This window comes from Cryptosporidium ryanae (genome assembly GCF_009792415.1).
Source record: "Cryptosporidium ryanae isolate 45019 chromosome Unknown contig_14, whole genome shotgun sequence".
NCBI classification, from domain to species: domain Eukaryota; phylum Apicomplexa; class Conoidasida; order Eucoccidiorida; family Cryptosporidiidae; genus Cryptosporidium; species Cryptosporidium ryanae.
In genome coordinates this window covers 213,461-227,985 of record NW_027125570.1, presented here as the reverse complement: position 1 = coordinate 227,985, position 14,525 = coordinate 213,461, and the positions used below count along the sequence as shown (strand labels likewise).

The window sequence follows — 14,525 nt, the reverse complement described above, 5'->3', positions numbered from 1 at the left end:
AGACCAATTTATTATATTCCTGTCTATTAAATTGTTCTTTTTCAAACAAAATCAATTTATCTCTATCCAAATTCACAAATTAAAAATTCTAAATTTTATGTTATATTTTACCTTTTTACTCGCGTTTTTTTTTGACATTTGACATTTTGCTTTGGCGGTCAATTCCGTCTTTTAGTGATGGTCCAGAATACCGGCTTCAAATTATTTTAACAAATAGATTGTGTGATTTACTTGTAAATTATTTAAGTGTTGCTTCAATTTTTAAATTAAAACTTTTATTTTATAGTGCTGAACTTGTTTATTTTGCTGTTTTCTAAAATATTAAGAAAACATTTATAAAAACTCCTATTTTCTAAGGTTAATCTTAGGCTAATTGTGATACTTAATTTTTACGCACTTGATTTCTCATTTCAAACAATTATATGCAATTATTTTCTTATAAAAGATATTTTATAGTCGTTTTTCCTCTTATTGTTTGTGATGGGCCTTTGTGTACTTTACAACATCCATAGGACCAAATATGGTTAATATTACTGGAAGAATTATTGCACCATAACAGATTCCAATACAAACGACTAGCGTCATCATCTTATAAAATGTTTGTAGTACATATGAATCTGAAAATGCTAGTACTGTAACTGCGAATTGAGTTGACATTGCCCCATGAAATATCGGAATTCCCATTAAACCTAAAGAAAAATAACGATAATTAATATTGATAAATTTAATTAGAGAAATTATATCTTTTTATTTTGGCAGTACAAACTTACCTAAAGTCTCAATAACCCTTGTATTTCTATCGTTTCCAGAGCAATGAGCGAAACAATGACAAATATGTGTTGAGTAATCAACTGAAATACCAATTGACATAATTAAATTCACCATTGTTAACATATTTAAATGCAAACCCCATTGAGCCATCATTCCAATTATACAAACATCAACCATACATAAAATCACAATAACAATAATTACTGATGATACACTTGGCATTAATATTAATGAAGCCTGTAAATAAATTTTAAAATAAATGAAGGAGAAACAGATGAATATAGCTTCTTATATCAATATTTTTAGCAAAAAATATTTGAACTTACCAATAGCACAGCAATCAAGGCACATCCCATATTATAAAGTGTTTGTGGAAGAATGGAAACATCACTTTCATAAAAAATAAACAAGGGGCTGTACGCGATCGGGTTTTTTACTTCTTTGATGGATTCCATTATTTTTCTAACATCTGTCATATATTTGCCCCTTATTGACGTATCTGGTAGATAAACTGGAATTAACACAGACCTCCAAGCCTCGAGTTCACCGGTATCAGAATTAAATACAAAATCATCTTCGTAATGGCGATTAAAGGGAGAACTTATAAATGCTTTAAGCATTTTTGAATATTCAATTGGAGTTTTTGGTAGACCTTTTATTAAAATAGAGTCGTAAAACGCCAACATTCCATCAAGTTTAATTTCTGTAAACCAAGCATTATGTACTTGGTTCTGTAATTCTTTATATCTTTCCATAAATTCATCTTCCCACCAAACATTATTTTGACCATCTTCAACTTTTTGAGATGCCTGGAACATCAAGTAAGTAACATCCCCATACTTATTAAATAATTGTTCGTGGTTTAAATAAAACTTATAAACTTGTGAACTTGGTGGTGCTAGAACTTTTAAATCTAAGCCCATTTTTAATTTTACAGACGAGTATATAGATACACCTAAAAATATTGCTGTTAATAACATTATTATTATTCTTGTTGAAGCCAATGTTAAAAATGTTGCATAATATTTTATTACAAATCTCCTGCTTTTTCTTCCTATATTTTGTTTTATTTCCATTGGAAATACGGATAATTCTGAGCTGTTATCTGAACACAATGACTTTCCCGATACTGATTTTACCGAAGTTACTATTGTTTCTATTTCATAGTCGTTTCGTGATGTTAAATCTTCATTACTGTTTATTTCAGAATTAATGAGTGAACTATCCAAATTCTCATTCAAATTTGACGAACTATATATATCTGATAGTTTTTTGCCTTTTTTCATTAATTCTGTATTATAATCTGATATTTCAATGTTTTCCATTAACTGAATTGAACTATGTGCATTAGACCTTCCTCTTTTATAATTAATTAACCTTGCGTCAATTAGTTCTGAAAAGTTTGGTATTATTTTATTTACATTTGATCCACTTTTCATCAATTTATCACTGCTTCTGTTGCAGTCTGATAAATAATTACTATTACAAATATCATCTTTTTCATTGTCTTCTGATTCCTTTTTGTTTTTACTCACTTTTTTTGAAATATCTTCATTATTAATATATGGGTATCCATTATCAATATTAGGATAAGACGGTTTTCTCGGACCATTTAATGCAGATATATCACTAATTTTGTTATTTGATAGATTTGAGTTTTTGTGGCTGAAAAAACTGCTTGATGAACTTGAATAGTTAAAGTAAGTTGTTCTTTGAGTTTGATCATCGTTTTTTGAATTGTTTCTATCAATTATGCTTCCGTTTTCAATTATTTCCTCCTCGTCTATCGGACTATTTATAGATGCATCCTCCATATTGTTCCTCTTTAATTTCATGTTATTCTTATACTCGTTTCTCACTTCCTCTTGTATATTTTTAATTTCCTCAGTATACTTTAATTCATCAATGCAATTCTTTTCGCCGCTACTCTTCTCCATCTTATATTGAGATGTTAAATAACCTATTAGTGCTACTGTTGAAAATTTTTCTATTGGAACCTTTATTTCAGGTACCAGTGGATCTGGATACTTGTAATTCGTAAATAACTCTTTTCCAAATACTTTTAGAATTTTCTTCTCTTCTAATCTTGCATCTATACAAAGAACCCCTAATAATATTGTCAAACATGTTACATATCCAAATAATAATCCAACAAAGGTCAATATACAAAAATTTCTTATTGCCAAGTAACCTGCTGATGTTCCTATTGCAAACGATAAGAGATTTGTTAGTGTAGTCAGTGAAATTGATAATCCGCAATCTCGTATAGATGAAACAATTCTATCCTCTGCATTTTTTAAAGGATATGTCATATTGAATGAGTTAATTACAACAAAAGAATCATCCATTCCAACACCTAGTACCAGAAATGGAGCAGCTGATGCTGTTGAGGTGTGTTCTAAGCCTGCCAAATAACACAAACCCGCACCTCCTATATATGCCAGCAATGCTGCTATTGCTCCACATACACCACTTGTTGCTCTTGAAGTATATATATTACTTCCATACCCTACAGTCCAACCGTATACAAGTAATATGACTACCAGTGAACCAATAATAGTATAATCCTTTAGAGTGTGAATATAAGTTTGTTCAGTCAATTCATCACTCAAAGCTCTTCTAGCATTATAGTAAATTGACAGTGGTGCATCCTTAGATTCTCCCTTAAATAAGTACTTTGTCGCACCTTTGCTTATCCTTTTTATGTTTAAATTGTTAAACTCGTTGCTGTCTTTATTTTTTGAGTCAACGTTTAAATCTGAAATGGAATACTCTTCGACTCCTTCTCTCTCCAAATCATCATAAATAACACCTATATTTACGTATGAATTTGTTTTACTGTTATTTTTATTATAAGTATTATTTGCTTTATCCTCAAAAAGTGTATTTTTAGCAGTAATACTCGCAAAATCCATAAAATTTGATGCATCTCTGATATACTCTTTGTAATCGCCATCTCGCAGTTTACCCTGCACTTTTTCGCAATATTTCATAAACTGTTCTTCCCAAAGAAAAGAATACTTTTTCATTTTATCTTGATCAGATAATTGATACTCTATAATAGCTGCCCTGGAGGATACAACATGTTCAGATCTTTTATCATATTCCATTCCCATTGGAGAAAGCCACATATCAGTTTTAAATGACTGATATGTTAATGTGTTTATTACATATGGTACTGGTATTGGTTTACCAAAATCTTTTTCCTCTTTATACATCCATAATATCCCAGAAGGTCTTCTACAAGAACCTCCTTGAAGTCTCGCACATACATGAGCGAAGCTAAATTTATATTTTTTAATTATATTATTTGTTTTTGGGTCCTTTACCTCGTATACTTCAGGAGGTATATATTCGTCGCTTGTAAACATTTTTGCATCCAAGTAATGTTTTTCAATTTTAATTTTTTCTGTATTATTAAACGATTCGTTTTTAATTTCTTTATTTGTCTTTTTTTTTTTACTACCAAAACCAAATTTTTGAGAAACAAATAATCTTCTTTTATTTATCTCTTCTAATTCTTTATTCATATTTCTTGGAGATTCTATAATGCTTCTAAGATGATTAACTTCATCATTTATCATACTTTGATTTGCCTGGAAGGTCTCCTCTGTAGCTCTTTGTTTAGAAGATGTACTGTTTCTCAATTCATTGTATGCTTCTAGCAATGATTTCGCATCCTCTTCACCTAACTCAAAGGTTACGTTCATAAGTCCTTCATGGAAGCTTCTCATTATTTGTAAACTTTCTCGAGTTATTATTGAACCACCATCCATTGCTTTGAACATTACGATCTCATGACGAGTTCTTGCTCCCGGGAATGCAGAATTATAGAAATTTTCATCATTTTTAGCCTGACTTTTTGGAAGCGCAAACTGTCTCTCTGAATCCTCAACGGGATGCCTATAAAAATGTCCTAAATTTGTGAAATTATCAGTGTTTCTATAAATTTAAGATTTAAAAACTTACCTATTCCCAATATTAAACATATTACCGTAGTAACAAGGATAAATGATACCGGATTCTTAAATACAAATCTTGAATATAACATAAAAAATCTTTCAAAATAATCCAGTGTTAATAATTTCCATTTGCCACGAAACAAAAAATCAACTAATTTCTTAAATAACCTTGCTGGAAAAATTATTTTTTCATAACTGTTTTTATCAATACTATCTATAGATTTAAATTTCTTTTTAATTCTGTCGTAAATATTATCATTCTGTTGCATTCTATCTATGTTATCCTTTGCTCTTGATGTCAAATCTGACTCTGAGTTAATAAATAATCCAGCATCTTCTTTAATAATAGAATCATTTTTTTCGCATTTTTCAGTCAAATTTGATTCACTCATTAGAAAGACCCACACTTATTGAACCTCTTTTCATATATGAATTATAAATTCTAGTTTCTAAAACCACTTTTCTTCCCCTTAGTTTACATGTGTATTTTTTATATTGTTTATGACTTTTCTTTATTGTTTCTTCTCTAATATAATTATTTTACATTAAATTAATGTATGTTTAATGTTGGTAAAATTGAGTTATTCTATTATTTATTGATAGATTGTATTCCAAATATTTAATACTTTTTTATTTTAGCTTAAATGTTGACCCAAATTAGCATTTCATATAATACTATTTTAAATATATTTAATTAAAAAAAGAATTATTTAATATAATATAGTGTGTATTACCAGTTGTAAACATTATGACTGGATTATCTATCCTAATCTATTTCGAATCATGTATTTAAAAAAATTAATTATTGTTTACATGTAAACAAAAAAAGAATGCTACTGCATGCATGCATAAAACATGTGGATAGTATATAGATAACGGTATGCTTAACAAGTCAATTTATTAGAAAGAAAAATTATTAAAATAAATACCTTATTATAGAATTGTTCGAATATTAATCGAATGTAAATCCACTAGAACACAATGTTAATTGAACTAAGAGCATCTACAATCCATTTCGGAATACCTTTTTTTCTTTCATCTTCACTTAAATGATCCAATTCATGAGAGGAATAGAAATTCTTTATAAAAGTTTTGCAGTATTCTGGGAATACATCATTCTTGATTGCTGTTCTCATTTCTCTGCAAAAATTCATCATAAATCTAATATTGTGAATAGTCATTAATTGAGATCCAAGTGAATCTTTTAAAACTAGCTTGTGTAACGCCGCTCTTGAGTAGTTTTTGCAACAATAGCAATCACAATTTTGATCCAAAGGTCTCAAGTCATGCTTGTATTTACTCAATCTCAATTTTAAAAGCCCGTTATGCACCATAGCTGTTCCAAAACGTGCTGTTCTGCATGGATAGACACAGTCAAACATATCTGCCCCAAATGCAACACAAACTATTATGTCAATTGGATATCCAACTCCCATTACATATCTTGGCTTGTTTTCAGGGAGTCCTTCGCCATTCCTTGTACAAAGTTCAATAATTTGCCAAAAGTCCTCCTTATTTTCGCCACCGGAAAGTCCTCCAATTGCGTATCCTGGAAGGTCTCTAGCAATAAGACTCTTTAATGACTTTTTTCTCAAATCTTTGTATATCCCACCCTGGACTATTGCAAAAAGGTTCTGTTTATCGGGATTCTTATGAGCTTTAATACACCTGTCTAGCCATCTCGTTGTTCGGTTAACAGCTTCTTCTATTCTTTCGTAATCAGTAGATTGAGCACTCACAACGTCATCCAATTGCATTATAATGTCAGCTCCTATTGAATTTTGAGAGTCAATTGATTTTTCAGGAGTGAAAAGCAAATTAGAGTTTGTATACGGATTATTAAAGCTAACACCATCCTCAGTTACTTTTGATAGTTTTATAAGTGAAACCATTTGAAATCCACCGCTATCAGTCAGTAAGTTTCTTCTCCAACCCATGAAGTTATGAAGGCTGCCGAACTTTTCTATAATCTTTTCTCCAGGCCTGCTGCTTAGGTGATAGGCGTTTCCAAGAATTATTGGTACTTCTAGTTCTTCTACTTGAGTTGCGTCCAAACCCTTAATTGTTCCATGGGTTGCAACCGGCATGAAAATTGGGGTATCTACTCTTCCATGAGGCAAGTTCAGCACTCCATACCTCGCCCTGTTTGATTTGTAAGCTACATAAAAAGAAAGAGCGCAGCCATCTTTAATTGGTAAAGCAGTTGGGAGCGTCGTAACCTCAGATTCGTCAAAGGAAAAACTTGATGCCTCCCTTGATCTCTTTTCCGGCTCGTTTTGTACCATTAAATTAATAAATAGTAAAACTTAAACCAAAACTACCTTATTTGCTCCTTTATTTAAACTTAATATTCACAATTCAATTCAGGTTTATAGCAGTCATTACATCTTATAGTCAACTCTATGTACGGTACCTTGGGCGGCAAGCTGTATTTTATGATCCACTAACAATCAAGGTTTGGTGAGGGATTAAGGGATTGAAATAATGTGATGAAAATAATTGTTTAACAATGGTACGGTTTTTTGTGGAAGAATTGGAAGTTTTTTTTCCATACGAAAATGTTTATCCTGAACAGGTTGAATATATGAAATATTTAAAAAAAATACTGGATGCTCACAGCCACGGGGTTTTAGAAATGCCTACTGGAACAGGCAAGACGGTAACTCTTTTATCTTTTATTACATCCTATCAATTGTTACACCCGAAAATGGGACGTCTGATTTACTGTACTCGTACGGTTGCTGAGATGGAAAAAGCTCTACAGGAGTTGAAGATAGTGATCGAATACTGCAAAAATGAATTGAAGAAAGATGATAAAGAAGTATTAATAGACGAACAAAATTCAATTTATAATGATAAAAGTGGAGTTCCAGGATCAATTTTGGCTATTGGAATGACAGCAAGGAGAAATTTGTGTATAAATCAGAAAGTGACTGTACATACCGACAGAGACAAGATAGATTCAATGTGTAGATCCATGACCGCTCCGTGGGTAAGGGCTAAACACCATTTGGAGTCAAAGAACAAAATAAGTATTGAAGACTTTCAGGAAGCCAATAAAGAGTTTTCAGAATTGGCAGATATAGAAGAAATGATGAACTCAGACTGCAGCACTCTTTGCCCATATTATGAATCGTATGAAAGGCTTTGGAGTAGTGATTTGGTTCCCACAGACGTTTACACAATAGAAGAATTCAAAGATTTTGGCAGAAATTGGGAGCATCCAATATTAAAAAGAAAAATACCTTTTTGTCCTTACTATGCTTCTAAAAGACTAATTCAGACAGCAAAAGTCGTAGTGCTGAATTATCAATACATATTAGACCCCAAGGTTGCTCAGGCTTCTTTGTTGGGAGGAGGAACGGTCTCTCAAGGGTTCAGTCATGGAGCTAATAAAACGGGTTTGAATCCAGGGGGTAAATTCGCGTCCTCACTGGCACCAGAATTAGAAGGGACTAAAGAACCAAGCGTTGTTATTTTTGACGAAGCACACAATATAGATAATGTTTGTATAGAAGCTCTTTCTGTTAATATGAATCGTCAAATTTTAAATGGGGCAGCAAGGAATTTAAAGAATTTAAAAGCCGAAATAGACAAGCTTTCTGTATTGGATGAAAAGCGACTTCAGGATGAGTATTCAAAACTAATTCAGGGTCTTCGCTCTTCCGGGCAGATTCAAGACGAGAAGATACTTGAAGACCTGGAGAGATTTCCAGTGCTACCCGAGGAAATGGAAAAAATTAAAAAAAATCTAGTTCCAGGCTCTATAAGAAAGGCGGAGCATTTTATAGTTATAATGAAAAAGTTAATCCTTTACTTGCAAGAGTATATTAGAGTATATTCAACCAAAATAGAGGGGCCGCTGACTTTTGTAAGGCACTTAGAGGCCTCGTGTTATATTTCATCACATATATTAAAGTTTTGTGATGAGAGGCTCAGATCCTTATTGAATACGTTAAGAATAGTGGATAATGACCAGTACTCATCGATAGAACTTGTTTGCACTTTTTTTACAATACTTGGAAGTTATTCTAAAGGATTCATTGTAATAGTAGATCCTTATCCAGAAGTTTCTGGTTTGTATGATCCAGTAATACAGTTGAGTTGTCTTGATTCATCAATAGCTATGAAACCAATACTTAATAGATATCAGAGCATAGTACTTACTTCAGGTACGCTATCTCCTTTGGATCTGTATCCAAAGTTACTTGGATTTGTTCCAGTATTAAGTGAAAGTCTCACAATGACACTTGATAGAACTTGTATATGTCCGTTAATAGTGACAAGAGGATCTGATCAAACTCCTCTTTCTTCCAAGTTTGAATCAAGATCTGACATGAATATCCAACATAACTACGGAAAACTCATCCTTGAAATCACAAAAAAGGTTCCTGATGGAGTCGTTTGTTTTTTTTCATCATACTTATATATGGAGCAAATGCTTTCTCAATGGTATGAATCAGGAATATTAGCTCAAATAATGGAGCACAAACTGGTATTTGTTGAAACAAAAGACATTGTGTCAACCACACTGGCTTTGCATCACTATAGAAAGTCATGCGATATAGGCAGAGGAGGCATATTCTTTTCCATTGCAAGAGGTAAAGTAGCAGAAGGTATTGATTTTGATAGACATTACGGTAGATGTGTTGTTATGGTCGGAATTCCATATCAATACACTCTTTCCAAAATCCTTCAATCTAGACTTAGTTTTTTAAAAGAAAATTATAATATACAAGAGAATGAGTTTCTTACTTTTGATGCAATGAGACAAGCATCTCAGTGCGTTGGTCGTGTAATTAGATCTAAAGCTGATTATGGTCTTATGATTTTCGCAGATTTAAGATACAATAAGAAAGATAAAAAAGAGAAGATTCCTCCGTGGATTTTAAAGCACCTCAAACCTGAATACTCAGCTCTTTCCACTGATATGGCAGTCAGTATATCGACTAATTTTCTTAAACAAATGTCACAACCCTATACAGTTAAGAATTCATATATTAAAGTAGAATCTAATGCTGAATCAGAAAAATCTAAGAATGAGTAAACATGTTTTTTTAAAGGAAAAAATTTAATTCCATTTTCATTTCCTAATTCAAAGATGTATAGCTTTTATTCTAGATTCTAATATTGAAATAAAAATGAAATATACATTAGTATTATAAAAAAATGTATTTCAATATTTACAATTGAAATAGCTGTTATATTAAATTTTATTTATTCGTATTATCATCACGTATTTATTTATGTAATTCGTACAATACATGTACATTTATGTATGCACATAAGATTTAGTTTAACTGAATATAGATTAATAATTCCAAAAAAATAGATTGATGTTATTATATTAAAAAAAGCGACATAATTAAATGAAGTAGTCAGGAACAGGCAAGTGGTTTTCTTGTCTTGGAATAACTTTCTCAGGAGCATGGTCAAATTGCAAAAACGAGAAGTTACCCAAATCATCAATTTTGAGAATGGCTGCCTGATTCTCGCATCTATAGCAATAATTTGGAGCCGAAAATATAGTGACTACATTTTTGTTGTGAGACCACTGATAGCCATCCAATATAAGTTGATGAGCTCTACATATTAACTGTAAATTATTTGTATGGTTGAACATTTCACTAACATCTTCGCCAAATGTATATCCAGCTCCTCTGTGAGATATCCCCCAACCATAACGCTCATCAGGATCCGACCAAAGCAAATCACACATTGGGCCCTCATGAGGAACCTCCTGAACTCTATCCAAATTCTTAATGCTATCTAAACTTGGTAGGCTGGGAGACAAACCGGCATGAGGACAGAATATTTTATTGTCTATAAGTGCTGAAAGGGGGAGATAGTCAAATAAATCTGTAAAGTATCTCCAAACATTTGGATTTCCATATTTTCTTAAACACTCATCGTAAAAGCCATATACCTGTGTTATTTGTCTGCTCTCATGGTTACCTCTAATTAAGAAGACTCTATTCTTATATCTGACCTTTAATGCTACTATTAGAGTAACCGATTCTACAGAGTAATAGCCTCTGTCTACATAATCACCTAAAAATAAAAAATTTGTTTCAGGAGGAACACCTCCAATTCTAAATATTTCTTTTAAATCAAAAAACTGGCCATGAATATCTCCAACTATTGTTAATGGAAGTCCAATTTGCTGTACATTTTGCTCTTCTTCTAGAATTGTCTTTGCAAGGTCGCAAAGATGTTTAACGTCACTCTCCGGTAGTATCTTACATTCCAGCAATGTTGATATTTCTTTGTCCAGTTTTAAAGAATCGAAATAGGTGTCCAGCCCTTTGTGCATTTTCTAGTGTAACTCAAAATCACCTCTGAAACTATTATTTTAGTTTTGTACGAACAACTATTTATTTACGTATGTTTTATCTAAACTTTCATTAACTAATACAAATATATCGAATGGTATGGGATTTTGTCCTAACTTTATGTGTTTTTACGTACAGTGTTATCTTTTACTTCCTTTCTTATTTATACTCTTCCTAACTCACTCGGAAACAAAATTACAAGTGTTTTCCGAGTTTATCCTGATAAATAGGAGGAGCTCGGACTTTCAAAAGTAACTCTCATATCTCAGGGATAACTATTATTATTATTTTATGATGAAAATAATAATAATTTAAGGACAAATAAATGTATTTATATTATATGTATGTATTGAATTTAAATCAACAAATTTTATTCTGTTAGCTCGCAAATTACCTATTTTTTCCGTTTTATATCATTCCCACATATTTCTGTTGCATAGTGGCGCCAAGGTTTGTATATTCAAATTTTGATGTGAATATATCTGATTTAATATAAGGTTAAATTCAGTATTAATTTAGATTATCAACTACATACTATTATCTATTTTGAATATCATTCAAATACTTATTCCATGTTAGTAGAGATGCAGTGTTATCATTTGTACATGGACTCCATAAACTGCTATGGTATAGGTTACTGTCTGTAACATACAATGCGGGATTGTGTATAGGAATGGATACGCCTTTAATAGCATTATTGCATGTTGGCTCTAAATAAGAACTTGGACTTGAAGATAATGGAATAAATTTTCCATTTAGTGAAATATTAGTTGCTGTTCCGAAATAGTTAGTAAGAGAAATGTTTGATTCTGTCAAAGTTTTAAAGTGAATTGAGTCTACTTTTGGTTGCATTTTATTTTTTATGCTTAGTTCAGAACTCGAAATTTCGTCAAAAATTGGGGCACAAAAATGAATAAATTCACTCACAGTTATAAGAATAGTATCGTTGTTTTTGTTTGTTTCTTCACCAGCCTCAATTTTCTGTCCTTTTTCCTCATCAACATCAACATTTTTCCTGCTTAGACACTTATTTTTATATGATTCAATGGAATTGCACATTTTTTGAATTGATAATTTGTATCTATCGTATTTTTTCGTATTTTCCCCATCTGATTTTTGGAGTGATTCATTCTTTATTTTTGACCATTCCTCTAGTAATTTTAAAGGTATATATCCCTTTCCCTCATAATCAAAAGTTGAATAAAATTCATAACACATGTGCAACGTACTTTTTCCTATATCATCAGACAAATCAAAGTAGTTGCATTGTGCATCCTCTTCCGATATATTTGCAATATTGTTGATGTTCGTATTTCTCTTAACTTTATAGTCTAAAAACTTATTTACATACCATTTATCTTTATTCATTGTGAAGATTATATTTTAGAAACTAGTTAGTTTTTTGATCTTATATTAGATAACCTTATTCTAGTTATTGTTCTACTATTTAGTGTGCTTTGAACAGATTTCCTTACAAAACCATAATATAATAACTGAGAATACAACCAAAAATTTAGTTTTATGCTATTTTCAGACTAAAATTATTTGTTTTACATAAATACCGTTGATCAATATTCATGTTTACATGTATAATACCAACGGTACTTTGGCGCCACATTTCGCTTATAATGCATATACATGTCGGTTTAAGGGTGAAATGTCAAATACAATAGATAAGAAAACGATGATGAAAAAATAAATGAAACATAGTTAGCATATTCTAGATTTGAATATGATCTTTTAATTAGAGTTAATTAGTATGAGATACAATAAGAAAGAATAAATTAATTATGTTTATAATCTTCTAATTTTATCTATAAATTGTACTAAACATTGGTTATTTTTTGTGTTAATATATATAAAATTTAACTATTAAAATGTTGTCCAGAGTTTCAGAAAATGATAGTTAATTCGTTGTTTTTATTTAAATAATTATTTTCATTTGATATTTTCCCTAATAACTTTTAAGGCTGGTTAATTTTTCTTTCTTTTTACTTATTCTCATATTCAAATGAATCTGTTTATTTGTACTAAACAAATAATTGATGACTATAGTTTTATTCAACTACTCTATTTATGACTTATAATAGAACTAACATTTAAAATCGGTTTAATCTATGTACTCTGGCTAACGATGGCGAAGCACAAACTCAGGGCAAAGTCTAATCTATATTTAGAATTTCACTCAAAACAGTAAATCAAAGTCAATTAGATCAGAGTAACATATACAACAAGAAAGTAACATCCGAGAATGGCATACAATGCTGGGTGTAGAAAACTTAGTTATTTGAATAAAGGTAAATGGTAAAATAAGTGAGACGTCTGTCTTTGACAACTACAGTAAACGGTAACAAACAACATCGTGAACTTCCAAACCAACAAAATAAAGAACCTAAATAAACTTAATTAAGTACAAAAGTTCTTCTTAAACGAGTTATAGTTACTAAAGAGAAGGAGAAATAATAATGTAATTGCTTAATTTCCATGAATATTATCATTTACCTTTAATTATCATCACCATCTTCATCATCTTCATCTTCTCCGTCTTCTTCCTCTTCTTCCTCATCAACCTCTTCGTCTTCGTCATCATTCTCGCCTTGGGTATCGTCTTGTTCGTCTTGTTCGTCATCTTCGTCGTCATCTTCATCTTCGTCTTCGTCTTCGTCTTCCTCATCATCTTCATCTTCAATGTCATCTAATTCCTCCTCATCTGAAGGTAAACCTTCAAAGTTATCCTCTATATCTATCGAGTTTTTTTTCAACGTCGTTTCGTCATTTACATCCGAGTCTAACTCAGCCTCTTCAACACGTTTTCTCTTTTCTCCTGCCATTTTCTTATATCAACGTATATAACAATGAAAATAAAATTGAATAAATGTAAAGTTATATGCTAACTGTTTAATATCTTGTTGAAATGAGTTATTTAAGAATATTTTTATAAATTTATACAGAATTATACATATATTATTTGTATATATATATATATATATATGTATATATACATATATATAAACTTAACCGTTATTATTCTTCTTTTACTGGCTTTTTATTCCCGCTATGTCAATCAAAACTTCTGATCATTATTTAACCTTAATCAAAATTAAAAATATTAATTTATCCGTCAGTTTTCTTGCACATATTTGTTATTTATTATATATTATTGGTACCTCTTGTTTTGGACACCGGTATAATGTCCCAAAAAAAAAGTACCGCCGTTAGCGGTACACTAAAATTACATTATTTAAACATGTTTTAAATTAGATCACAAAAACTAATATTAGATAATAACAAAATCAATTAAAAGAAATTAGATAGATTAAGGAGGTAAACTAATTAAAGAGCTATCATTGCTAAATGAGACAACCATAGCTTCATCTCAGTTTTATTAATTTATTTACTAGTTTTAATGTTTTCTTATTCTATGGGTTCCTTATTAACAGACTATTTAATATTAGTACAC

The 14,525-nt window shown here is 30.9% G+C and overlaps 6 protein-coding genes across 6 annotated transcripts; 1 reads left to right on the top strand and 5 right to left on the bottom strand.

Annotated features, from left to right (window-relative positions):
- Positions 1-468: 468 nt before the first annotated feature.
- On the bottom strand, positions 469-5,125 carry FG386_000571 (uncharacterized protein; the record flags this gene model as incomplete). Its single annotated transcript, XM_067339928.1, has 4 exons — positions 469-689; positions 771-1,008; positions 1,098-4,687; positions 4,741-5,125. The coding sequence occupies 4 exons, from the start codon at positions 5,123-5,125 to the stop codon at positions 469-471; spliced, it is 4,434 nt and encodes a 1,477-aa protein (XP_067195798.1).
- A 579-nt stretch (positions 5,126-5,704) lies between these two features.
- Positions 5,705-7,018, bottom strand: FG386_000570 (queunine tRNA-ribosyltransferase; the record flags this gene model as incomplete). Its single annotated transcript, XM_067339927.1, has 1 exon — positions 5,705-7,018. The coding sequence occupies one exon, from the start codon at positions 7,016-7,018 to the stop codon at positions 5,705-5,707; it is 1,314 nt and encodes a 437-aa protein (XP_067195797.1).
- A 224-nt stretch (positions 7,019-7,242) lies between these two features.
- Positions 7,243-9,780, top strand: FG386_000569 (DNA repair protein-related; the record flags this gene model as incomplete). The annotated part of the gene is made up of 1 exon (XM_067339926.1): positions 7,243-9,780. The coding sequence occupies one exon, from the start codon at positions 7,243-7,245 to the stop codon at positions 9,778-9,780; it is 2,538 nt and encodes an 845-aa protein (XP_067195796.1).
- A 318-nt stretch (positions 9,781-10,098) lies between these two features.
- On the bottom strand, positions 10,099-11,046 carry FG386_000568 (protein phosphatase PP2A; the record flags this gene model as incomplete). Its single annotated transcript, XM_067339925.1, has 1 exon — positions 10,099-11,046. The coding sequence occupies one exon, from the start codon at positions 11,044-11,046 to the stop codon at positions 10,099-10,101; it is 948 nt and encodes a 315-aa protein (XP_067195795.1).
- Positions 11,047-11,602: 556 nt separating this feature from the next.
- Positions 11,603-12,433, bottom strand: FG386_000567 (uncharacterized protein; the record flags this gene model as incomplete). Its single annotated transcript, XM_067339924.1, has 1 exon — positions 11,603-12,433. The coding sequence occupies one exon, from the start codon at positions 12,431-12,433 to the stop codon at positions 11,603-11,605; it is 831 nt and encodes a 276-aa protein (XP_067195794.1).
- A 1,136-nt stretch (positions 12,434-13,569) lies between these two features.
- FG386_000566 (uncharacterized protein) lies at positions 13,570-13,896 on the bottom strand (the record flags this gene model as incomplete). Its single annotated transcript, XM_067339923.1, has 1 exon — positions 13,570-13,896. One exon carries the CDS (start codon positions 13,894-13,896, stop codon positions 13,570-13,572), a length of 327 nt encoding a protein of 108 aa, XP_067195793.1.
- Positions 13,897-14,525: the final 629 nt, after the last annotated feature.